The sequence below is a fragment of the Nomascus leucogenys genome, chromosome 4 (assembly GCF_006542625.1).
Source record: "Nomascus leucogenys isolate Asia chromosome 4, Asia_NLE_v1, whole genome shotgun sequence".
Taxonomy (NCBI): Eukaryota; Metazoa; Chordata; class Mammalia; order Primates; family Hylobatidae; genus Nomascus; species Nomascus leucogenys.
Window position 1 is genome coordinate 120,715,891 of NC_044384.1, and position 25,431 is coordinate 120,741,321.

The 25,431-nt window shown below is 40.7% G+C and overlaps 1 protein-coding gene across 2 annotated transcripts in view; it reads right to left on the reverse strand.

Annotated features, from left to right (window-relative positions):
• Nucleotides 1-12,872: 12,872 nt before the first annotated feature.
• TGFBR2 (transforming growth factor beta receptor 2) overlaps nt 12,873-25,431 on the reverse strand; it is an 87,310-nt gene continuing 74,751 nt past the window's right edge. For both annotated transcript variants that reach the window (XM_003256801.4, XM_003256802.4), the window contains 2 exons: nt 18,453-18,580; nt 12,873-15,551 (listed from right to left, as the gene is read on the reverse strand). In XM_003256801.4, coding sequence (XP_003256849.1) covers nt 15,372-15,551; nt 18,453-18,580 — 308 coding nt within the window. In that variant the 3' untranslated portion in view covers nt 12,873-15,371. The remainder of the gene's footprint in view (nt 15,552-18,452; nt 18,581-25,431) is intronic.

Sequence of the window (25,431 nt, forward strand, 5' to 3'; positions counted from 1 at the left end):
ACTAGTAATGAAGAAAACTATGAGAATGGACACTGGCAAGCAACTCATTGTTTTTGCCACCATGACACAAGCATGGAGTGACACCAGTTCTTAAAGCAATGTTTTGTTTTCCCAGACAGCACAGAGATTAACCTAAACTGATAAAGCTTGATTCCAATTAAACTGTTTAGAATTCAATTTGTCTCATTCTAGCTGATCAGAGCCAGCTTGCCTGATTCATGCTTATCTAATCCAACTGGAAATGGATTGATACAACTTGAAATGCCTTAATCCCCTTGACCCAATTAGAGCCAATTTTGAACTGGAAAAAAATTTGACTCAATTTAAGCTCTTCAGGACCAGTTTGATTCCTTTTAATGTAAACTGGTCTGAAGTAGCCTAACATAATTTGAACTGGCCTGATTGCAGCTTGAAGTAATGGACCCTTTGAGTACATATACTAAGAAATTTAAATGGCAACCACAGTGGAGATGAAACAATTATTTTCTGAGTATTTGGCCATTGCTTTGTTTCTCAGACATTTTCTTAATTCCATGACCACATGTCCAAATACTTACATGACAGTGCCACTTGAGTATCTCAAAGACACCTCAAACTCAGCATGTCCAAAACTGACTCATGATTTCCTACCCCCAACCTCACATTCCTCTCCAAACCTGTTTCTTTTCTATGTTTTCCATCTCAATAAATGGCACCATTTTCTATTTAGTTCAGCAAACCAAAAATTCATAAATTAATGCTTAACACCTCTAACTCCCCCTCTCCTCCACTGTTAGCAGGCCTTGTTGGATGTACCTTCAAAACACATCTCTAATCCATCCATTTATCCTATCTCAATTGGCATGTTCAAATTCCAAGCTTCTGTCACCTTTCTCCTGGACTATAGCAATAGCCTCCTTACCACCACATCTATACATTGATTCTGTGCTTTGTCCAATCTGCTCACCAAACTGCAACCAAATTAAAACGCTGGTCGTATCTTCCACTTTCTTAAAAATCTTCAATCACTTTTCGTTTGCCCCTAGGATTGACAACTACCAACTCTTCCAAAGACTACCAGAAAACCTGTTAGTGAAGAAAAGCTAAGTCTATTTATCCTATGGCCTTGAATGAGTTTTAGTGGTGTCCCAGAAAGGGGGAAGAGGAGGATATTTATAGGCTTTGGTCTTGAACACAAGTGGCTTAGAAGACAAACTGACTGGAATATAATTTATCATGTAATCGTTTAGGACTGGTGAGCATAACAAAGTGAAAGTCCTGATGTGAGTCTTGACAAATAAACTGCTGTTTGATAAGCAAGCTGTTCCTGCAGGTGAGCATTCTTTTGTCCTGATGGGAGAGATGAGTCAAGTGTTTGTTTGGATAAATCGGTTAGCAGGAATTTCCTAAAGTAAACAATAAAGTTATTCATTGATTTACAACCTTAACTTTCTGAGCAAGAATCTCCAGTTAAGAATAAACAGTTAAATCTTGTTGGTGTAAGTGATCTTCATTCTCAGTCCTGATAGTTAAGCTATATGGAAGGAAGGGATTTGAATTCTCATAAGGATCTAATTCTGCAAGTGGCTGCCAAAGCTCTGCATGCCTCCAGGTTCCATGAAGTTTCAGCTTTATGTTTTGGTGCCTTTCTCATGCTGGGGTCCAGAAAATTCAGTCTTCTTTCAGCCACCCCTCTCCTTTCCCCTGAATGTCAAAACCTTTGGATGTTGCATGTACTCCCTTTTCCTCAAGTAGGATTTCCTTCTTCTCTCTCTACACCTCACTAAATTTGTGCTTACAGTTCAGATCTCAGCTTGATTCTCAGTTCTTTAAGGATGGCTTCTCTGCCTACCCTCTACCCACGCAAATGGCGTCTGCACCAATATAAGCTGCTGTACTTTCCCTAAAATATAGGGGCAACTATCTGTAATTACATATCTCTGTGCATTTTAAAAAATTAAACTATAATATTTATAGAGGGCTTGACACATAGTAATTAACTCTCAATATATAATTAGGGAAGTAAGGAAGATTGGCAGATGAGTGCTTTTGTATTTGGAGATGACTTTTTAATTTGAGGGGCATATCATAAATGTAAAACAACTAACCAATTGCCTTAGAGAAAGCACTAATGTCACCTCTAATTTTAAAACACATGCTACAAATTGAGATATAATGTGTTCTGGTTAGTGAATGTGCCCCTACAGGAAAAGAGAAAAGTTTCTTCCTAAAAATAAATTTAGACTTGACTTATATGTCGCCCAGGCTGGGGTGCAGTGGTGCGATCTTGGCTCACTGCAAGCTCCGCCTCCTGGGTTCACACCATTCTCCTGCCTCAGCCTCCCATGTAGCTGGGACTACAGGCATGCGCCACCATGCCCAGCTAATTTTTTTGTATTTTTAGTAGAGATGGGGTTTCACCGTGTTAGCCAGGATGGTCTCGGTCACCTGACCTCATGATCCGCCCGCCTCGGCCTCCCAAAGTGCTGGGATTACAGGCGTGAGCCACTGCGCCCGGCCAGAAAATTTTTCTTCTTAAGCATGATTTTGAGTTGTAAATATTTCCTCACAATAGAGTATGACAAGAGATCCATGTTAAGACTTCGCAAGTCATGAATGGGTCGGTTAACACCTCGCTGACACCATATAGGCTCACATTTGAAATATTCTGGAATTTGAAATTCTAACTGATAACAATGTAGTAAACAAATAGTTCAAACTATGGTTCATGTGGATGGTGAGTCGTAAACAAATTTTATTCTGTTATTTGAAAGCTTTGAAGTTTCTCTGGGTAAGTCATGCTCTGCTGGAAATGAAGGGATGAGAAGATTGTTAAACTGTAATGGAAACAGAGCTGTTCTCTCTGCAGATGTGGTTCCTTTCTGCTGATGGGCTGGGTACAGAGAGGATGAGCAATGATGCTTGAGCAAATATCATTACCTCCTCAACTCCCTTCTCTTGGGACACATTTAAGAACCCATGAAAAAGAAACTTACTAATTCATATATATATATATATATCTCCCAAGCCTTATCTCAAATCCCTAGAATAAGATAGGTTTGGAAAGCTAGAATTTTGGAGAACTTTCCAAAAGATAATATGGTACATATTATATGTGCATGGAAGCTTAAACTTCTCTTCTGAAGGTTTGATAATTGAGTCTGCTGAAATAAACTGATAATAGACAGATTAACCGGAGAAAAGGCATACAGATGTATTAACATGAAAGTGCAGAGGAGTCACAAAAAGTATGAAAACTCAAAGACAGTTCAGATGATTGAAGCTTAAATTCCCTCTTATAAACCAAAAATAAAATCCTAAGCCCCCTCAGCTAACTAAACATGAAATCGCCTGGTGGGTTCTTCCTGCCCATTACATGGACAAAATTAATTCACTGAGATTGTGGTATTGCAGTAAAGAAATAGTTTAACTGACATGAGGCAGACCACACAGGAGAACTGCAGTTGTCACTCATATCAGCCTCCCTAAAGGCTCAGAGGTTAGTTTTTCAAAGATAGTTTGGTGGACAGGGGACTAATGAATCGGTGCTGCTGATTAGCTGGGGATGCAATCACAGGGGCATGGAAAATAGTCCTCGTGTGCTGGAGGGGCACTCTGGGTGAAGGGCCACAGGACCAGTTGAGTCCTGAGTCTGGGTGGGGTCAGTGGTTGCCAGAATACAAAAGTCTAAAAAACATCTCAAAAGGCCAATTTAGTTTCTACAATAGTGATGCTATCTAAAGGAGCAATAAGTCACAAATCTTGTGACCTCCAGCCACGTGACTCCTGAGCAGTAGTGGACTACAGAAAGTAGATCTTAGCAGAATTCAATCCCCTTTCATGGTTAGCTTGGCCTGTAGCCAAGAATGGGTAAAAACAGCCAGCATGTGAGGCTAGAGGCAAGTTGGAATCAGCCATGCTAGATTTGTCTCACTGTCATAATCTTTGCAAATGCAGCTTTAATCAGACCCTCTCTAGTTCAGGGAGAACCCAGAGAAACCTGAAAAACTGAATTACCAGCTATGATGGGAATGGAGGTCTGATATGCCTCATCATACTCCCACCCTTTGCAGTTTAGGCACAACTGACCAGCATTAACGTTAAAATAGAGATCATAAGACTGAGTAAACAGACTATGGCAATAAGACACCAATTCCAGCCTGACTGGTATAGCATGTCATGGCACATGACAGATAGCAGATCATGAAGGAAATAGACAGATTTTACTGTAAGTTATTTTTCTTTAACATATTTTGAAATGGCCCTGCAAAGCCATCTTCTGTGGGGGAAATTTGCATCTGTAGAGAATCTCCATCAATGGAGTCAGGCCTTCTCTTTCTAGGCTTTTCTTGGATCTAGGGGAGATTAACTGAGAGTTTGATACCTTTAAAGTCTGAAAAGAGACATTTACCTTCTATTCTCTCTGAAGACTGCAGTCTATGAAGCTTCACCTACATACCAAAAACCTTGGCCCTCACAACCCCCCTTATCTTTACTCAAGCATTTTTGTTTCTACTGACTTCAAGTCTTTAGACAAAACTTAACTCTTTCAACCAACTGCCAATCAGAAAATCTTTGAATTTACCTATGATCTGTAAGCATCCCCTCAACCCTGCCTTCAAGATATCTCACCCCTTTAGGCTGAACCAATGTATACCTTCTATATATAGATTTATGATTTTACCTACAATTCCTGTCTCCCTAGAATGTATAAAACCAAATTGCAACCTGACAGGCTCAGTCACACTGTTGAAGGAGCTCTTGAGACGGTTCTGAGGCCATGGTCACTCATATTCACTCAGAATAAGCCTCAACACTTTCCATGGGGGAAAGGGAAGTGGAAGATAATGGACAATTTTCGAGGAAAAATACATGATTTTTAGGGGAGGTGAATGGGCTTGAAGAACAGACAATAGCCTGGGAAAAAGTTTGTATGGGCTTCAAGTGTAGAGTCAGCTTCAATCTTCTTTCCTATGAGTTAGTCTCATCTGTTTGATGAAATTATGGGGGTGAAGGGTGGGGTGGGGCAAGAAAATGCCTTCTGAAGGAAATTCTCTTAGTCAAATAAGGAACTCAGCATTTGCTGCTCCTCAGGTCCTCTCAGTTGGAAGTTCAAAGCAGTATATTTCAGGATATCATTTTCCGAGCCCCAACGTGTGATACCCTGCAGCAGAAAGTAACACTCCCATAATCAATCATACTAATATTTCTGGTATATAACATAAAAATATGCATCCTAAGTGTGGTAAATAAAGACTTAAAAGTAGCCTCACATTAGTTTAGGTCAGGTTTAGAAGCCAAATGAGCTAGAAGTTATTTCGATTTTTCTGAGCTTTTGAATGTGAAACAGCACATAGGGATTATGAATCTGTATTATCTTATCCCAACAATAAACACTAAGTCTGCCATTTTGCTGTTTCTTTGGCATTTCTTCAGTGTCATCAGCCATGAAAGAGGCTGTTCTCCTGTTAGACCCAGAAGATTTAGGAAGCAGTTAAACATAGACTCAAAAAATTATCTGATGGAAGTGTGATTCCCTTTATATATTGGAGAATATGCAATGCATATAAATTAGCCTGATGTATTCTTTTGTAGCAGGATGTGAACATTCACTCTTATTGTGGAAAAATAGTCATTTGGTTTTCCTTTTCTCTGAAGCAGTGGAAAGATGGAATGCAAATATTTCCTTCTCCAGGGAAAGTTTCAGGATGAAGTCAAACAGCTATTTGGTTGCTAATGATTTTGGTAGGCTATCAAAAACTATTGAGAAAGGAGCAGGAATAGAGCCTGGGTAAGGCAAAAGGCAGAGGATATGGAATCTGTAGGATCTGAGGGAGAAAGAGTTGTGGGGATCTCCGGAGCAGAGGATGCCTGCCTACTGTTCCAAGGCAGGACCCTGAGGACATGGAGGATATAAGGGAATTGCTTGTGGTGCACCAGAAAGCAAGTCTAGACCTGAGATACTCTGTTTCCTGGAGAATAATAACAAACTCCCTGCAAGGCAAGGAACCGTAAGAAAGACAGACCTGAACAAGCCCAGCAAATAAGGATAATGGGCATTTCAGGGTGAATTCGGTTTCATCCATAATTGAGAACCAAAACCCTTCAGACCCCTCCCCTTTGTTCCAACTGTGTGAGACCTGGATGAATGATATAACCTCAGGAGTTAGTGGGGAAGGTTGTCTCAAAAATGAAGGGCTATATTTCCCACCAGCTCAGCAGGACAGGGGCTCAGAATCAAAATTAAAACAGATTTATAGTAAAATAAGACATTTCTGGCCCACCCGAGTTTGTAATCTGAGGTCAACAACCACTACAATTTAATTGGGATATTAAATGTTACTGTTTTATAATATGTTTAGTTATAATGGCAACTGATGGTCTTTAAAAACAAACTTTCAGAATGTCTTCCTGGATTGTTTAATTCTGAGAAAAGATGCCAAAATGATGTACTGGTAGGTTCACCACACTCACACACACAGACTCACAAGCACCAAAAACAAACACACACTCAGAAAACAACTCTAAATATGTAAATACATAAAGATCTAGGCATTGAAACTGAGCCTGTTTTTCTATTTTTAAAAATTCTATGTACTACGGTTATTTTATGATAGAAAAGAATTGGAATACAAATACTAATGTAAGTATCTATAAGATTATTAAAGGAAAGGGCTCCATAGACTTTAAGCCCTAGAGGAGTCTTAAAGACAATGTAGTCCCATTTTATAGAGGAGAGCAAGACTCACATAGTATAAAGTACCTGTGGTGGTTTTAAAATATTGCTCCCAAATTCTTTGTCACATCTCCTATTGAGAGGTGGGAGCTACGTCTCATTGCTTTGAATTTGGGTGACTTGCAACTGCTTGGCTCAATCGAGTATGGGAGAAGTGATCTTATATGATTTCCAAGGCTATGTCATAAATATCCATGTAGTTTCCACAGGTTCTACACTCACCCTAGAGGAAGTCAGAATGTCATATTAAAACTATTGTCATAACACTGCCACTTGAAAAAGCCATGTGCCGGTGTCCTAGATGACAGCCCCAACTGAGCTCCCAGTCAACTACTAGTACTAACCACCAGAGTGAGGCATCTTGGATATCTAGCCTAGCTGAGCTATGAGATGATTTCAGTCCCAGTTGACATATGACTGCAATGGTAGAAGAAACTCCGGGTGAAAACTCTCCAGCCTAAGCCTTTCCCAAATTTCTGACCCATAAAATTTAAGCAAAATAAAAAGATTACTTTAAGCCACTAAGTTTTGTAGTAATAATAACTAGAATATCCAAGGGTCATGGAGCTAAGAGACTTAGTAACAGGACTTGTGCTAGAACCCAACTTTCCCTTCTCACCTAGGGTATTCCTGTGGCCCAAGGTAATCAGATGAGACACTGGATCAAGACAAATATATATACTTGTTGTTAAATTCCATAATATTCTTTGAGTACCATGGATTGCTCCTACATTTTGTCAGGGGCTGTTAAATACAGGGTGGCATTAAAAGAGGATACAATGGGTGGGGGAAAAGTTGTCAATCTCACCTCATTCCCATATTCCTGGGAAGAAAAAATCATAACTGCTGGAAAAATGACAGATGTTCAAAAAGTATGTGCAAACGTTTAGATAAAGAGTAATCTTTACGTGATGTTTTAATTATCATACAGTACAAACATTATCATTTTTTTCATTAAGATAGGAAATTATCATTGTTTTCATTAAAATAGGAAGTGAAACCAAATAAAATTTGCGAAGCTGTCAGTCATCTTTGGGAAGGCCTCAGATGAACGAGGGAGAGTCTTGAGCTTGGTATCCTTTCATCTTGGAAGAATTCATAGCTGGGTATTGGCTAAAACTTTGCAGTGGGTTGAATGATGGCTTCCAATGAGATCTGTCCATGCCTTAGTCTTCAGAACTTGTAAATGTGACCTTATTTGGAAAAATGGATTTTACAGGTGTCATTAAGTTAGGAATCTTGAGATGATATCATCCTGGATTACCTGGGTGGGCTCTAAATCAGATGAAAAATGTTCTCATAAAAAACTTCAGAGAGAGTGAAGCCTGCAGACACCTTGATTTCAGGCTTCTAGCCTCCAGAACTATGAGATAATAAATTTCTATTGGTTTAAGTCACCAAGATTGGGGCAATGTGTTACAGCAGCTCTAGGGATCTAATATAAGCTCCTTAAAAGAGAGTTGTAAGAGACCTGGAGGAACAAGGCTGTCCTCTTAGGGTAACAGCAGTGACTACAGCACTACGACCACATAGGTAGATATGGGACAGCAGTGAAACTCATATTAGGAGTTTCTCTGCAAAAGTCAGACATTTTTTGCTGCCAGCTGTTTTATTCCGGAGACATTACCAATTAGAACATGCTGATCATATGCTGTTGGTTAGTATGTCTGTCTCCTCAGCTGATTTGTGAATTTCTAAAGACCAAGAGCCTTCATTTCTTTCTTCAACAAAACTTAATTGAAAGACTGTTATATTCTCCACTCTTTGCTAGGTGCTAAGATGCTGAGTCACACATAGTTATTGTTTTCAAGATGCCAGCCGACCTTGGGTGATACACCACATTGCATTCAACTAATGTTTGATGGAGGAAATAAATATGGATAGATAAAATGGTTTAGAAGAGTAGACAGTTTTTTTACTGACAGAGACCTGGGTTCAAATTGTGTAAACTTGGATAATTTCCTTAACGGTAAAATGGAAAAAAGTAACACCTATCTTGTAGGGCTTCTAGGATGATTAGCATAATTTAAAATATAGGTCCCACATAAAGTACATATTTTCAAATGCCTGTAATGTTACTAATAAATGAGGAACTAATGTTCCAGCAAAGATTATAACTTGCATCCTTGCATTAATATTTTAGTACGTTTTCCATGCGTTTTTACTTATTTCATTTTTCTCCAGCTTTCTAATGTAGGCAGGGCGGGGATGATTCTCACATGGAACAAAAGAACAAGACACTGAATCCATAAAAGAAAAGAATGGTAATGGAGCCAGACAACCCCCTAGATTTCCTGTCTCACAGGGCCCTGTATTTCCCACCACAGCCATGCCATTCACCTAGTTGAGAAAGCCCTTCAAGGAAAAAGGGTGATCTGCTCACAATTACAGTTTAAACATGACTCATCTTCCTTAACAGTCAATTTAACCCAAAGATTTGGGGAACAACATATCCTTAAAATACTGCAACAACACAGCTTCATTTTAAAGAATGCAAAAACTGAATTATAATAATGAATACTTATGTGCATCGGTCTCTGTTCTAACCATTTAAAAAACCAGTATTTCATTTAACTCTTACAACTTTCCCAAGTAGATCTTATCATTATCCTCATTCTACACATTAAGAAACCAGGAAATAAAAACAGTTAAAAGACTTACACAAAGTTACAGTTAGTGGCAGAGCTGGGATTTGAACCAAGGAGATTTGGCTCTAGAGGTTCCAATTTTAACCAATTTGTTATGAGTGTTTAGATAATTAATTATGAATATTTTAATGGACCTAGGGTACCAGGGCCACAGTTATTTTATTCTATTGTCTATCATTGTGGGCATAGGTCAGGGGAAGACAGAGGAGAATTTCAGAAGCAATGTGCTACACAGGCTGTTTACAGAAATGGTTTTTAAGGATAAATTGTGTGCGTGTGTGTGTGTATGTGTGTGTGTTTGTGTATGTGTGTGTGTGTATGTGTGTGTGTTTGTGTGTGTGTGTGTGTAGAGAGAGAGAGAGCACGAGAGAGCAAGAGAGCAAGCATTTCACAGTGTGTGCAATTTTAGCTTAATTAGAATAGGAAGACTATTAACAAGTTATTTTTAAATGCACCAAAGATCAGGAGGTATATTAGAATTAAATTACACCGTGTGAGGCTGATTGGCAGCCCATGTAATGTGGGCAAGTTCACAGTCTTGTCTTTATCAGCACAGTTTGCAAAGTAGGCCTGAAAGGCATGGCCCCAAACCCACAGAGTGTGGAGCTGTAATTATTCAAGTAAAAAAAAGAAACTAATTGGAAATGTGATATGCAATGATTAGCTAGCCCATTTCAGGAGGAAAATGAACAAAATGAGCAGATGCCAACTGTAGTGGCTTTAGTGAAAAAGGATAGATACACTTGTTTAAATGAAAAGTTCTCTGTCACCTGAAGACAGAATTTCCCTTAGGACCAGACCATTAGCATATCATTTGCATAGACAACTTAAAACAAAAACAGCCACCACAAATAGAAACTCCTGGGCACAAATATAGACCTCATTCAATGGATGCTGACTGGTGCAAGGGACTGAGTCCATGCTGAGGACACTGGGAGACCAATTGCCAGTTGGGAATGTTCCTGACCTTGCAGTAGCAAGAACTAAAATAACCCCAGCAAAACAGAGCATGGAAGAAGGGAGAGGGGTTAGAAGACCTTGGCTCCTGTTTTGGCTGAAGCTCTTGGGCTGGAGCCCAGAGCCCATGTGCATTTGAGGAATAACTTTTCCTCCCTGGGTTCCCTCATGGGTAACTCCCTCCTCTCCAGTGCTAACTGCATCTGCCTCCTCCTTATTTTGGACTGTTGAATCAAACCCTTGAGCTCTCCAGAGTCTCCACGTTGTTACCCGCTAACTCCAGCTTTATCTTGTGTTCAAGGTGGGGGTTTGATCTCTGGAGTCCAACTGCTTCAGTTCAAATTCTCATGCTAATGATTGCGACCCTTAGCTAGACCTTGAGCTCTGCCTCAGTTTCCTCCTCTGTAGGATGGAGGTAAGATACTTCACAGGGTTGTTGAGAGGATTCAAGCAGATAAAGAAGGTAAAATAGAGAATAGCGCTTGGCGCTTACCAAGTACTCAATAAATGTTAAGAATTAATATGAATTTGCCTCCTTGGGTAGAGCTCCTTAACTTCAATTATTCGTATTAACACCTCCTGTAGTTGTCATGGGTAAATTTCATCTACTTAATGTATTTTAAAAATCAATTCAAGTTTTTAAACTCAGCCATATGTCAAGCAATATTATTTGTGAAAGCCCAGGCTGTGTTAATGATTTTTTCTAATACATGTTAATGATCCACTAAAATAAAGGTGGATCTATTTTTATAAAGGTGGCACAATCTTAAATCATCTCAGATAACAGTACACATTTCACACATTAGGAAACACAGTCTACACACATTCACTCATCTTCCAGTTTTTCTCTCAGCAAGCATCTAGACAACACTTACCATGTGAATGGAGAGGAAGTCAGGCAATAGAAGTGGAAAAGCATCTTTTCTGCCTCCACTGAGCAGAGACCCAGAGAGAGATGAGAACAATGATCCAGTAGTAGAGCTTTTCTTCATGGGGTAGCCTTTTGGTCCTGCTTGGGCAGGTCGGTTCCCTCAGGAAACAGCAGGAAGTAAAGAACGAAGCATGTAAGGTGTTCCAAATTCCAGTTCCAAGATAACTTGGCCTTGCATCCAGATTCTACATGGTGAGACCCTAGGCTTCTTATCTGAGCTCTCTGACCATCTGTTTCCTCATCTGTTAAATGGGCATAGTATGTACCTCACTGAGCTACTGGAGGATTCAATTCGATGACATAGCGAGTACTCAGTGAATGAGCATTCTCCTCAGATTATTAGTGCTCACACAGGACCCACATTTCCTATCTTGCAGACCTGGGGAATGTGCCCATTCTCCTCTGTTGTAAATGCTCTCTAGGTCTTTACCTAAAAGTCTGCCTCTTTGCCTAAGCAGCCCTTGGCATACTAAACCAACTTAACATTGGCCAGCATGTAGTGAAGGCTTTCCAAAAAGTTCAAGACCCATCTTCAAAAGCCTAATGTGTCTTCTTACCAAAATTTTATGTTGTATAGGATGAGGCTTGTAAAATCTCATTTTACACATGATGAAACTGAGGCATGGAGAGGTTAAGTAATTTGCCCAGATCATAAAGCTGGCAAATGGAGGAGCAGGTAGCCTCTACAATTTGTAACCACTAAAATTGCTACTAGTAAAGACAAGACTATAAGGCCCACAGTAGGACCACATCATCTAGCTCAGTGATTCTCCACTGAGAGGGACTTTGTCTTTCAGGGGACATTTGGCAATGTCTGGAGAAATTTTTGGTTGTCACAGCTGTGGGGTGGGTGCTACTGGCATCTAGTGGGTGGAGGCCAGGGATGCTGCTAAACATCCCACAGTGCACATGACGGCTTCCCTCCCTCCCAACACACAATTATCCAATGCAAAAATAAGTCAGCAGTGCTAAGGTTGAAATACCCTGGTGCAGGCACTATGACATTAACTATTTAGAACCCAGTTGATAACTAAGAAGAAGCTACAGAATCTCTCAGATTCCAAAACAGGTAGCATGAAGTTCAGGCAGAAAATCTCATGCACTTTGTCATAAGAAATGACCAGGAGCCAATTTCCTAAGGCATATTCATCTCACCATTCATGTAAGTCGATTAATAGCACCAAATGGATGTGGTATCTGGGTAGAAAAGGGAAGCATGGAATATGACAAGAGTCAAGAAGAGAGCCAACAGCTTGCTAGTATGAAGAATGGAGAAAGTAGAAGAAGCAGTAGAAACTTTGGCTGTGAAAATCCCTGCAAGAAACAGCCATGTGGATAGAGGCAGCTTCTGAGACCGTAGGAAGAGGTCTTCTGTGCATTCAGATGGACATCATGCCAGGACACCAGCATGGCGGGCAGGCCATGAGCAGCATCTGCTTCCTCTCATATTACTGAGCTTCTGTGACTTTTTTTTTTTTTAAGGAGTGTGAGACTGTCAGTTGAGGAAGACAGTATGAAAAAGCTGGAGATTATTTACTTGGTGACGTTTTCTGCATAAATTTCAAAATAAACAAATGAGGCAAATGGATTTAGCCACTAGGAATGGGAACAGGAGGCAGGATGCTCACCTGAGTATTTTGCTTTATTCAATCTAATAAACATTTTATTTATATAAAAGACAATGCATAGAATGAAAATAAGTGCTTGAGACTTTTGATATAAAAAGAGTTTATAGCATTCACATTCCTATTTTAATACATGAGTACAGCTGAAGTGTTCCATAAAAGAATAAAACTTTCCCTTTATGTATAGTAGTGAAAAAAGTCAGTATTTTTAGGAACTACAGAATGTTATTCCTTGGTCTTTTTTCTTGAATAAGAAAAAGAAAACATAAACAAAACAAGCCACAGTATTGTCTGACACTACATTCCAGTTTATGCTGATAACCCAGAAGTGAGAATACTCGAATCTTGAATATCTCATGAATGGACCAGTATTCTAGAAACTCACCACTAGAGGTCAATGAGCAACAGCTATTGGGATGGTATCAGCATGCCCTACAGTGCAAGTGGAATTTCTAGGCACCTCTATTCTACTGCAGCCACACTGTCTTTAACTCTCAGCCCACCCACACTGAGCAGGGTGCCCAGAGGTTCTGCCTAATTCCAAACTTTTGCATGTATCCTAAAAATCTCAGTAAAATAAGACCTTCCAACAACCAAACAGAGCTGATATTCTCACTGCCAGTCCCTTTCTAATATTTCTATTTGGCTGAAAATAAGTAGCTTCAAAAACAGTTTTAAAAAAGAGATTACTTGCAGCATTAACACTTCTTTGTTGATTAACAAGTTTCCTATGGAGTTTTAAAGCTCATACTTTGTTCTTGTCCTTGTGGACACAAATTTCCTAACTGCAAATGAGACTTTTATGTCCCACATTCAAGTCCTCTCTAGTAATTTCTGCAAAGGTTGAGAAGGCTGGCATGATGGAGAGAACGGTAACCATGAGGAAAGCTTCTTGGAGTAAAGCGCTCCTCTCTCCAATGCAGAGGGTAAAACTATTAACATATAAGCAAAAGAAACTTGGGCTAAGACCCTTAAAGGAGTTCCCCTTTAGTCCAATAAAAGGCCAACTTCAAATCTTAACACCAGATAAGGTAGTCAAAATCATATTATATACCCAGAGAATGACTGCTTGAATGGACATTTCTTACAAGGGACCTTGGTTAGGTGCAGATTTAATTCCTAGACTGGGGTCCAGGTAGGCAGTGGAAAGAGCTAATGTTTATAGTGAGAAGTGAGGCAGCTTTGTGTCTCCACACCTTCACATTTTGTGAACGTGGACTGGAGATAACTGAAAACCATCTGCTATCCTTACCTGGGGATCCAGATTTTCCTGCAAAATCTCCAAATATTTATAAAGTGGCTTCACTTTTTGAAACGTTGTGCTGACCAAACAAAACATATGTTTAGAGTGCCTGAGGTCATAGTCCTGACAATGATAGTATTGTGTAGTTGAAATCCTTTTCATTAGGCTAAACTGTGCTTGAGCAATCAGGAGCCCAGAAAGATGGAACCCATAGGTGTTTGTATAGAAAACTAGAGAATCAAGTCAAGTGTAATGAAAAAGTAAACACGATAAAGCCTAGAGTGAGAATTTGCTCCTTTTTAGAAAAGGATGAAGGCTGGGAGCAGAGAATAGTAACGTAAGTGCAGGGGAAAGATGAAAAAAAGAACAATTTTTCATTAGTAGATGGTGGGGCAATAGCATAGATGGGGACATCACTTCTGATTTTTCTGCAACCCATGAAGGTAAAAAGTGGGGTTCAGAACAGTCAAGGTATTAAAGATAGGGTAGAGTTTCTAAACTAGGTTGAGGGAGAGTTTCTAAACTAGCCCCCCAGATGTGGGGCTTGGAGCTTAAATGAAAAGTCCAGGAGAAATAAGGGCACACAGGAACCCCAGGAACACTGGTCCCCAAACAGTGCCACTGTACTTAGTTCCATGGCCAGAAGAGAAGTGCTAGGCAGGGAATGATTATTTTGCAAAAGCAAGTGCAATGTGGTCATAGCTGGCTGTGAGACATGGAGCCTCTTTCCTCATGCAAAGTTCCCTGTTTTACAGTCAGAGAACCACTGCATGTGTGATTGTCAAATGCTAATGCTGTCATGGGTCCCTTCCTTCTCTGCTTGGTTCTAGAGTTCTCCAATAAAACCAATTTCCTGGGAATATTTGATCTTTTTCCTTCTCTCTTTTCAAGGTATGGCTATATATATAGAGATATAGACATATATAGATATATATATATATAAAACATAGCTATTCATATTTATATACAGGCATTAATAAAGTGCAAATGTTATTGGCTATTGTAAAAATCAATCTCATTTCCTGAGGAAGTGCTAACACAGCTTATCCTATGACAACGTCAAAGGCATAGAATGCTCTATGTCACCCACTCCCTGCTGCTGTTGTTTCTGCTTATCCCCACAGCTTACAGGGAGGGGAGTGACCCCCTTGGTTTTCCAGGAAGCATCAGTTCAGGGGCAGCTTCCTGCTGCCTCTGTTCTTTGGTGAGAGGGGCAGCCTCTTTGGACATGGCCCAGCCTGCCCCAGAAGAGCTATTTGGTAGTGTTTAGGGAGCCGTCTTCAGGAATCTTCTCCTCCGAGCAGCTCCTCCCCGAGAGCCTGTCCAGGTGCTCCAGCTCACTGAAGCGTTCTGCCACACACTGGGCTGTGAGACGGGCCTCTGGGTCGTGGTCCCAGCACTCAGTCAATGTCTCACACACCATCTGGATGCCCTGTAGCGGGAAAGAGATCCAAAGGGCACCATGAGTTGGTGGGCTCCACGGAAGGCAAGGTGGCCTGCTGACCTTGTTGCTATAGTGAGTGCAAGCAGGGTGCAAAAGTGCCTGTGCATTTAACATGTGCTGACTGAGTGCCTGCTGCTGGAGGCCAGCCAGTTCCATGTGGAAAGGGTGGGGGGTGGTTTGTGCTGGTGGCAGCTGTGCTCGAAACCTACCATACTTTTTGGCTCTGGTGATATCTGATCACAATAGGTCCTGACAGCACAATGATCCTCTGCTGGGCTTCTGGGGTACACTAACACTCCCAACACCTGAAAATTTCCCATGTAGTGGCCCTTAATATCATTTTAACACCTTTCTATTTAGAGAAGTTCTTGGTTCACAGCAAAATTGAGTGGAAAGTACAGAGAGTTTTCACAAAACCCCTTCCCCATATAGGCACAGCCTTCTCCACCTTGATATCATGCGTCTATGTGGTACATTTGTTATAACTGATGAACTAACACTGACATATCATTATCAATCAAATTCATAGTTTACATTAGGGTTCACTCTTGGTGTTGTATATTCTAGGGGTTTTGACAAATGTATAATGACATGTATCTACCATTATAGTATCATGCAGAATAGTTTCTCTGCCCCTCAAGCTCCCTGCATTCCACTTATCCATCCCTCCCTCCATCCCCCTAAATTTCTGGCAGCCACTGATTTTTTACTGTCTCTGTAGTTTTTGCCTTTTCCAGAGTGTCATATAGCTGGGTCACATACACGGTTCTATTTTAACAGGGCTGATTACCCCAGTCAGAATTGTATGCAGGCATTAGCATGGTTTCATTTTCTATAGGCCACACATTTTGTAGAGTGATTCAGTAGCAGCTTCTATGAGCTGCCAAGGATGACCTCTGGGATGCTCCATTCCTCTCCAACAACATTAGGTTAAGCCCTGTAAAACAGCTGCCTTTGTGGGTCAGGCATGCTTAACTCTATGCCATTTCCTAGGGTTCACTCTAACCAAATCAAGCTCCCATCCAAGGAGACGATCCAGGAGATCCTGCCCAGGAAGGTGGCAAGAGTTTTCTCTCACTGGCTTAATTTTTATTTTGCATTGCAAATATTTTTGTTATTTCAAATCCTTATTGGAAATAAAGCAGGCAGGAGTTAAGTAAATGGTCTGATAGATGGAAATAGAGTGTGCTCCTCCCAGTTATAAGATCAACATTGCTAATGGGGATCCCTCACACAGGTGGCTGGGAGTGGGATGGATAAATCTCAAAACTACCTGGGAGAGCTGGCACTTTCTCTACTTGCTTTCTAATACCAACAACTTTCCAAACACACCTAGGAACCTATCTCTCCCTCCCCAGCCAATGAGTTCATGATGTTAAATTAATTGCATAATTCACCTAATTGACAGTATTGACAGATGGCCCTGTTAAGAGTAGAGTGCTATTGTTGGTACACAAGTAACATTTATTTTATTCTGGCACCGTAATTACAGGCAGTAAATTAAATTAAATATTAAGCATTAACTTGAAATCAATAGGGCAACAAATCTCATTATGAGAAAAAATGTATTATGCAAATTCTTTTCAGAATTTTATCATCATGAATAATGGCTTCATTACGAGAACTATACAGCAGAGGAGGCAACAGAGTCTGAAAGAAATATAACGCTCCAGCACATTCTGATTTCAGAATTTATGCAAAACATTCTTACAGTCTTAGTGTCAAAGAGGATTTGCCCAAAACTCCAGAGAAGCCTGTGACCCACCACAGCCTGGTTCACCCCCGCCCCCTCCTTGGACTTTATTAAGGTCTGTCTGCTGAAGTGGCTCTGGGCCAGGACTGGCACAGACCAGGCTTCCTGCTCCATTTGTCTTCCCGATTGTGCCTGATTTGTTGTTTCTGTTTCTTATCTGAATTTGCCTTGCCCTTAGGGAAAACTACAACTTAGCCTCGGCCTTCATGGTTGAGGGAATTCATCCAAAAGAGGCAATAAAAGGTTTTAGTCAGTAGAAAGAACAGTTTTCTCAGTGAGATAGGGCCACACTGTTCTCTCTCATTCTTCACTAAGGGCTCCTTCCTGGGTGTGTCAGACATATGGCTGCTTCTGACTCACTCACAACCTATCGTTTTCTTTTTTCTCTGACCATTGCCCTCATCAAAGTGCCCCCAAACGAACAATTTGGATCAGCCTCTTTATAAGTCCAGAATGACTGCCCGGCTATGGACAGCCTTAGCTACCATTTCTTAACAAGAAAAAATAAGAGGCGATTAAGATGTTCCCAACAGACAGATTTCTCATTCCTTCCTGGGCATTCTCCTCTTCTTTGCTTTCCTTAATTCCAGAGTGAGGAGTCAGTCTCCTCTTTCCCACGCGTGCTCACTCAGGCCTCTCCGAAGTCTGTGCGCACAGCCTGCAAACACCTGTACACAGCCTTCTGCATGCCACAGTCACTTCTCACCACAGCTTCCTGACAAACCCTGCTTGTTTTGCATCTGCTAAGTATTTCCTTATGGAGCTGAAGATTCCCAGAAGAAAACATTTGGAATCCAGAGGGAATGAAATGTAAACTCCTGACGTGAAGGCCCAGGAGTAAGTAGCAGAGGCTGCAAACAAAATGTTGTAACCCAGGACCAAGGGGGCTTCGAAAATGTGACAAATGCCCTCCAAATGGCTATTTGTGAGCTCTCAGAGTATACATCAGCTGGTTGGAACCTATAATAATTGGGTCACTCACTGTATTGAAATTTTTTTGTAAACAAAATTTAACAGGGCCATAGAACACAATGGGACCTTCCCTCAGATTTAAGCTCAATATTCCAGAATTCTCTGCCACCTAAGAGGCAACTTTGGTTGAATCTTACTGACCTTTGTAAACACTCACTCCTTACCTGGTGGTTGAGCCAGAAGCTGGGAATTTCTGGTCGCCCTCGATCTCTCAACACGTTGTCCTTCATGCTTTCGACACAGGGGTGCTCCCGCACCTTGGAACCAAATGGAGGCTCATAATCTTTTACTTCTGTGAAGAAAGCCAGCAAACACAGGGTCACTGAGAATGGCGTGTGCAGCCAAAGGAAATGAGCATGGTGAGATGCCTGGCTTGGGAGCATGAAGCGCTAAGTAACAAATACATATGTGATTACTCTAACAGCAAATTTTAATAATAATGGTTAAGATAAGAAGGAAGGAGTGCTTGGGGAAGGGCTAGAGAAGTTTTCAATAAATGATTGTTGAGCACTTAAAATGTGCTAGGTGTTATGCTGGGGGACAGAGTGGACAACAAGATAGAGAGGGTCACGGAGCTTACATTTTAACACAGGCATTCTCTACAGGGTGATATTGCACCAAAAGGGTGAAATTGGTTCTTGGGAAGTGGAAAAATCTTATGTATTACAATGGCTTGTGAGCCTCCAAAGGCCCAGAGTATACAAAGAGATTTAAAATGTGGTATTAAATTTCATGTAGGTATTGAGGCATAAAAAGGAATGAAACTCTGGCACATGCTACAACATGGATGAACCTTGAAGACATTATGCTAAGTGAAATAAGCCAGACACAAAAGGACAAATATTGTATCATTCCACTTATATGAAGTACCTTGAACAGGTATATTCAGAGACAGTATAATGGTGGTTGTCCACGGGGCAACCTGGGAGATAGGGGTATGAGAAGTTATCCTTTAAGGGGTAAAGAATTTCAGTTGAGCAAATTTCAGTACAGAAAAATGAATAATGGTGATGGTTGTAGAGCTCTGTGAATGTACTTAATGCCAGTAAAATTTACACTTAAAAATGGTTAAGATGGTACATTTTATATTATGTCTATTTTGCTACAGAAAAACATCATGGAGAGTAGTGTTTAGAAAAAAGCGGTCTATAGGCCAGGTGCTGTGGCTCATGTGTGTAATCCCAGCACTTTAGGAGGCTGAAAGAGGATTTCTTGAGTCCAGGAGTGTGAGACCAACCTGGACAACATAGTGAGATCCTTTGTCCATACAAAATAAGAAACAACAAAAGCAAACAAAAAAGGTTGTTTAAAAAGTCTCCTTATGATATCACTGATCTTAAAAAAGGTTGAGAAATGCTGTTTTAGTGGGAAGACAGAGGGGACAGATTAATGACATCAACAAAATTTTAAAAAGATAATTTTCCTCTGATGGTATATTCAATAAATAAAATGACAAAGGAGCAGGTAACCCTTCACCAGGGCTTCAGGCTTCAACTAAGGTCAAATTCTTTATAAAAACTTCCTTGAACATCCTTAGGGTCAATCTTGGTTAGATATCCTGGGCAGGGCTCTATTCTTGCACGTACCATATTTTATTTAATATATCCACCTGCTTATTTTTCTCACCTAACTGGACTGTGAGCATTTGGGTGCAAGTTGAGTCCCTTTCTCATCCTTGTATTCTTGGTGCCAATTGCAAGGGTCTCCCATGCCAACAGGCTGTCAACAAATGCTTTGTTGAGTGAGTGAATGAATGAATGAATCTTAGATTCTCTCCAAAGTGGCAGTGCATAAACTCTGGCTGAACATTAAAACAAAACACCAATTTAAATGAGCAGATTAATATAGTGTAAACAGAGCAAGGACAGTTAAAAAGATAGAAAACATCCCAGTACTAAAACATGCTTGGGCTGAAAGGAGAGATTGGGTTGGATTCAACACTTTTCTCCAAAGTAAGTAGGATCTTTGGCCTTTAGCTTCAAAATAATCTTATTTAATGAGTAAAACTTTCAATAAATTTGCACTTCTAGGTAACGAATTGAAGAAGCTTTCATGGCAAGATGACATTTTGAAAAGGGATGTCTTGTTTTTGTTCTTTGTTCATTTGCTTTTTTCCCCTTTTCCAGAACTCTACTTGAATATTTATCTTTTTCAGCTTCACCCAAATAGTAGAGCTGCCAGGATATTTTCTTGTTAATAGTTTTAAATACAGGGGAATTTGGGATGAAGGCCTCCCATCACATTAAGACAAACCACAAACTATCCTCCTGTGTGTCATGCTTTTGCCTTCAAGTGCCCAAGCATTTAATCCACACTGCTCTTGGGTGAGATCTGAATTGTGATTTGTATAGTATTTATACTCTTATTTTTTCTTTCATTCCCTATCTTCAACCAGACTGTAAATGCCTAAGGCACAAGGTAGTGGCTGAATGTGGTGTCTTTCACTTATCTGCTCAGTGCCTAAAACTGTGCCTTATATGTAGTAAGAATTTAATGAGTTGGGTTGAATTCAAGCAAAAGAGAAAACAGAATCAGATCTGGTTCCCAGTGTTTACTCTCACGTACTTCTCTTCTATAAAATGAATATATTGAACTGAGCTACCTCCATGTTCCTCTTCAGATTTATCTTGCAATCCAATCTAATCAAATATGATGCCCCCTTGGTACCATACCTTGAGATATATGTACTACCATATAATAGTAAAGGATAGGATTTGTATATGATATAAATTGTTCCTTAGATAAGGTACAGTCCACAAACCTTCCATCTTCAATTGTTCTGGCTTATGTAGCAATTGTAGTGGGTGCCTGCCAAGGTCCCCTTGGCTAAGCTAGGGCCAGCAGCCTACAGCTGCCACAGGTTTTGGCTCATAAGGGCTCACACCTTCACCCTTTTCTGGGGGATTGTCCTTGGTCAATGGGAGTTGCCTATCCTAGATGTTTCTGGACATGACCGCCTTACTCTCAGAGGCAGTGTATAGCCAATGACAAATTAATGTTGAGGTTTAACAGTCCAATTCTCTTGGCTCTTGGTGGGTAACTGTGGTGCAATTCACACTCTCCAGAGCTTCCTGTGAGATCAAGCTGAGGTTAGACTTCTCCTGAAATACAAGTTCACTTAACTCCTTCCATGCCTCTTCCTGCTTCTCTTACTTCCTTCTCATGAGAGCTTATCCTCAACAAATCATTGCACAAAAGTGTGTCAGACTCTACTTCTAGTAAAGTTGGCCCAATACAGCTGCCAAGGAAGTGCTTTCTCCTCTCTCCCTAGGCCTTTGTCTCAGTGAATCTGCACAATCTGACTGTAGCTGCAAAGCTACCCTGGGGAAGCCTTGATGTAGCCCCTTCTTGTGAAGGTGAAATTACTAAACCAGGAAGAACATTCTGAATCTCACATTGTATTACTGTTACTCTGATGAAACTCCTTTGCCTTTCTAGAAAGCTTTCATGCTTTTTCCTTTCTACCAAGCATTTCAGAGAGTTCTTTCTCCTCTATCAACAACAATCCCTATACTCATGGTCAGAAGTGACAGAGACATGACCAACATCAGAGGAGGAAAATGTTGGGATCAGAATAAACCCCAGTCAATCTCATGGCTGATAGTCCTTGAGAACAAAGAAAAAGTCTTTGTCCTTGAGACTATAAACCCAGAGCCAATTCATTTCAAGTCCTAATCTTCCTAGTTACAAACACTACAGAATTTATTCTAATTTTTTTATAGGTACTCTGTGGACCAAGGCAAGTTTCCATGGGGAATGAGAGAAGATGGCACTGGGCATATTTTTACTTAAAGAAAAATTAATGAATGCTGTTTTAGAAAGGAAGACAAAGGCAATAATCCCTTCCCAGAACAAACAGACTTATAAATAGGTTACCTCCTACTTTTCCTAAAATCTTGGAAAGTTGTGAGATTCCCTAATATTCCCAAGGGATACAAGGCCTGCTTCCCATCTTTGACTTACGGGTAATTTCAAAAGGAAGGGAGGTCACGGGTAGTCTGAAAGGTGCTGGCAAAAGGACTGGCTCCTTGTGCCCTACTGGGAGAATTTATGGCTCTTCTGCCTCCTCCTAAGCTTAAAATAGACAAGTCTGGGGAGGGAGGATCATCATTTGACCCAAACTGTCATACTCTAACCCTTTAATATTAGTTTTTCAGATTAGGAGTATGGATGGGGATCTGCAGTGTGTGCATGATTTATGCTGACGTTTCTTTAACTTCTGAAAAATGTCCTATTTATGTAACATAGATTTTCCAAAACAGCTAAATGCATGTTTGCTTTTTTCTTTCTAATTACGGATTTTTGCAATTCTTCTTTCTTTACCCTTCTCTCTCATTTTGGACCATTTTTTTTTTCTCATGCCCTGCAATGTGTAGGAAGATGGTTTAATGTTTGGCAGTGTGTATACATGTGCCTCTCAGTTAACATCTTTGATATTCAATGCAGTGATCAGGCAACGTTGCTCGTTTTTCCTACTATGGCCATTAAGGCAATGCCATTCTCAGGGCCTCCATTAGGACTTGTGGGATGACCATGTAACATGGAGGCCATTCCCTCCTGGAGGGCATTTCTTAATTGCTCCTCAGTTCTAAGTGTCCCTCAGAATGCCTCAGATATTTGCTTTGACTCAGCAGAAGAAGGGAAGAGCATTGCCAGAGACAGCCTGAACCCTGTGAGAGGAGGTTAGAAAGCAGAAAGCCCTCTGCCAGCCAGGTGGGTACCAATGGTCCTTCCTAGGATGAGACCCCATGTAACAGAACCCAGGCAGTCCTGGGGAACTGGACAGAGCTGGTGATTGGCAACAAGTTGATGGCCTGAGACCTTTGACACTCCAACTTTTTCCCCAGGGTTTCAGGCAGCTGGAGACTGGGATGTTTAATCCACTTTGGCAAAATCACTGGGTCCAAACTGTGTATCTTATTTATTTTCCATGATGGTGCTTAAAATGCTTAAAATATTTTTATTTTGGAAAATGCATGTGATTAAAACTATGAAATGACTAAACAAATATGTATAAAGAGATGCAAATCTCTCCCCAACTCCTAACCACTGTTTCTTTCACAAAAGTGGCTTAGGTGGAATAGCGAGATTAAAAGTGATTAAAATTTTTCCCTTATTACTTATAAATGAGCACTTCTCAATTGATTTTTTATAAAAGCCCAGATGTTTTGCCCTCAATTCATTGGGAAGAAAGGCTTTGGTAAAATACAGTAGAAATGAATTACAAGAAAAATGAATCCCACTTGAGTGTTGTGGCAACATCAAACTGCTATTAAAGGTACTAAACACATCTTGGTTTCTGTCCTTACGTTGCAAATCTGAAACAGAGAGTTTGAGGATCAGCACCTTCCAAAGACCACACTTGGGGCAACACTGCCCTAAATGCTTCCTAAGGAATGTGAGATGCATTTTGACACAGGAAAAAAGAACACAAGTTATTAAACGTATTTTAAGGGTTTCAAATGAGTCAGACAAAGAATACTGAAAAAGTCTTCAGAGACGGGATCCAACATCCTCATTTTACAGTTGAGAAAACTGAGGCCCAAAGAGTACACTGGATTCCAGGAAGAGCATTTAGAATTGCGCACTGTATTACTGTTACTCTAAAGAAATTTGCCTTTGCCTTTTTAGGAAGCTTTCATGCTTGCTCATCTCTGCCAAGCATTTCAGAGATTTCTCCCCTAACCAGAGCAAGTACAGCTGGGGCAGTCCCCGGTATGAACATGCCCTTCCCAAACGTGACAAGTGTGTCCCTCCCTGCCTTGATGGGGCCCTCCTCGGCATACAACCTTGAGAAGGGGAACCTTATGGGATCTACTGGATGGTTGTTATTTGTAATTTCTAAACCAGCTATGCAAAAAAAAAACAATTACAAAGAGCAGCCCTCTCCTCAGCTGGTATTATTTACCCACATTAAACCCAAACACTTGTCCTTTCTGGGTTTAGGGAAGTAGACGTGACTGGTGGTGGAGGTGAGGTAAGGATGAGAATCTCATTTGAACTACAGGCATCAGATCAGGGCATAGTTGGCAACAGAATTAATGCAGTTCCTCTTTGAACATTTGATCAAATGATGCTTGACCTTGGGCCTCTCTTTTGTGAAGAACTGTATAGAAAGCAAGTTCAGGATGGTGTGGGCTGAGTCCAGAGAAAATGTTACACCTGGCTAACCTATAATAAGAATCACCTTTTCAAAAAATATTGGAATTGCCTCTAAGAAAAAAAGTGCAGGGCTTAGAGAGTATGACTGAGTTTAGCACTACAAAAGTGGAAGAGCTAACAATATGCATAGTAAGTATTATTTGTTGTCTTTGCCCTGACTCCTTTAAAAAGTAGACATGAGGACTTAGAAAAGAGATGCCAAGAGTTTGTGCCTCACTTCTTATATCCACAAAATAAGAATAGTCACATATGCCCCCCACAATTATTCACTGTGATGCTGCAGGGCCAGCTGCACCACCACCTCCCAACCCCATTGCACCGGCTCTTCCGGTTAGGCTGGCCCAACTCCAGGAGGAACAGGCAGGAGGGCTGGGGAATGAACCCTCCCAGGTCGGCCTGGAGCAGCCCTCCAGCAAAGACTGATGGGAGTTGGAAAGATAAACACCCAGCCTCCTTTGAGTCAGGTGGTATGACATGAGGTGTGTGTTTTCCCCGTAGTTATACTCCAGTTGCCCATGGTGGTAACTCACTTGATAAGATATCCTTTACTGGTTTCCTTCCCTTTCCTGACTCATTTCCTCATTCTTTTACTGGCATTTCCTGCAATCTCTTCCCAAATAAACCACTTGCACTCAAATTCTTGTTCCAGGGTCGGAGGCACTCCACCCAAGACTTATGCCTACACAGCAGAATTAGTTCATCAAACCAAGTCTTTGTCTCACCCTCAGACTGTTTCTGAAGCCACACGGACGGGGCTGAACACCTCAGAATTTCCCTGAGTGCCTCAAACAGCATCTTTTCTAAAAAAACCTCTTTATTTCACTGCTTGAGAACGACTTTCTCTTCTTTCCATCTCCCTCCCGCCACCTCTCTCTGCAGTCTTTTCACTGATGGAAGCCACCCACAACTGCCCGGCCCTCACAGCTTCTTTCAATTTGTTTCAAAAGGCTCTTAAGAGAAAACTACGCTTGCCTGTCTCTT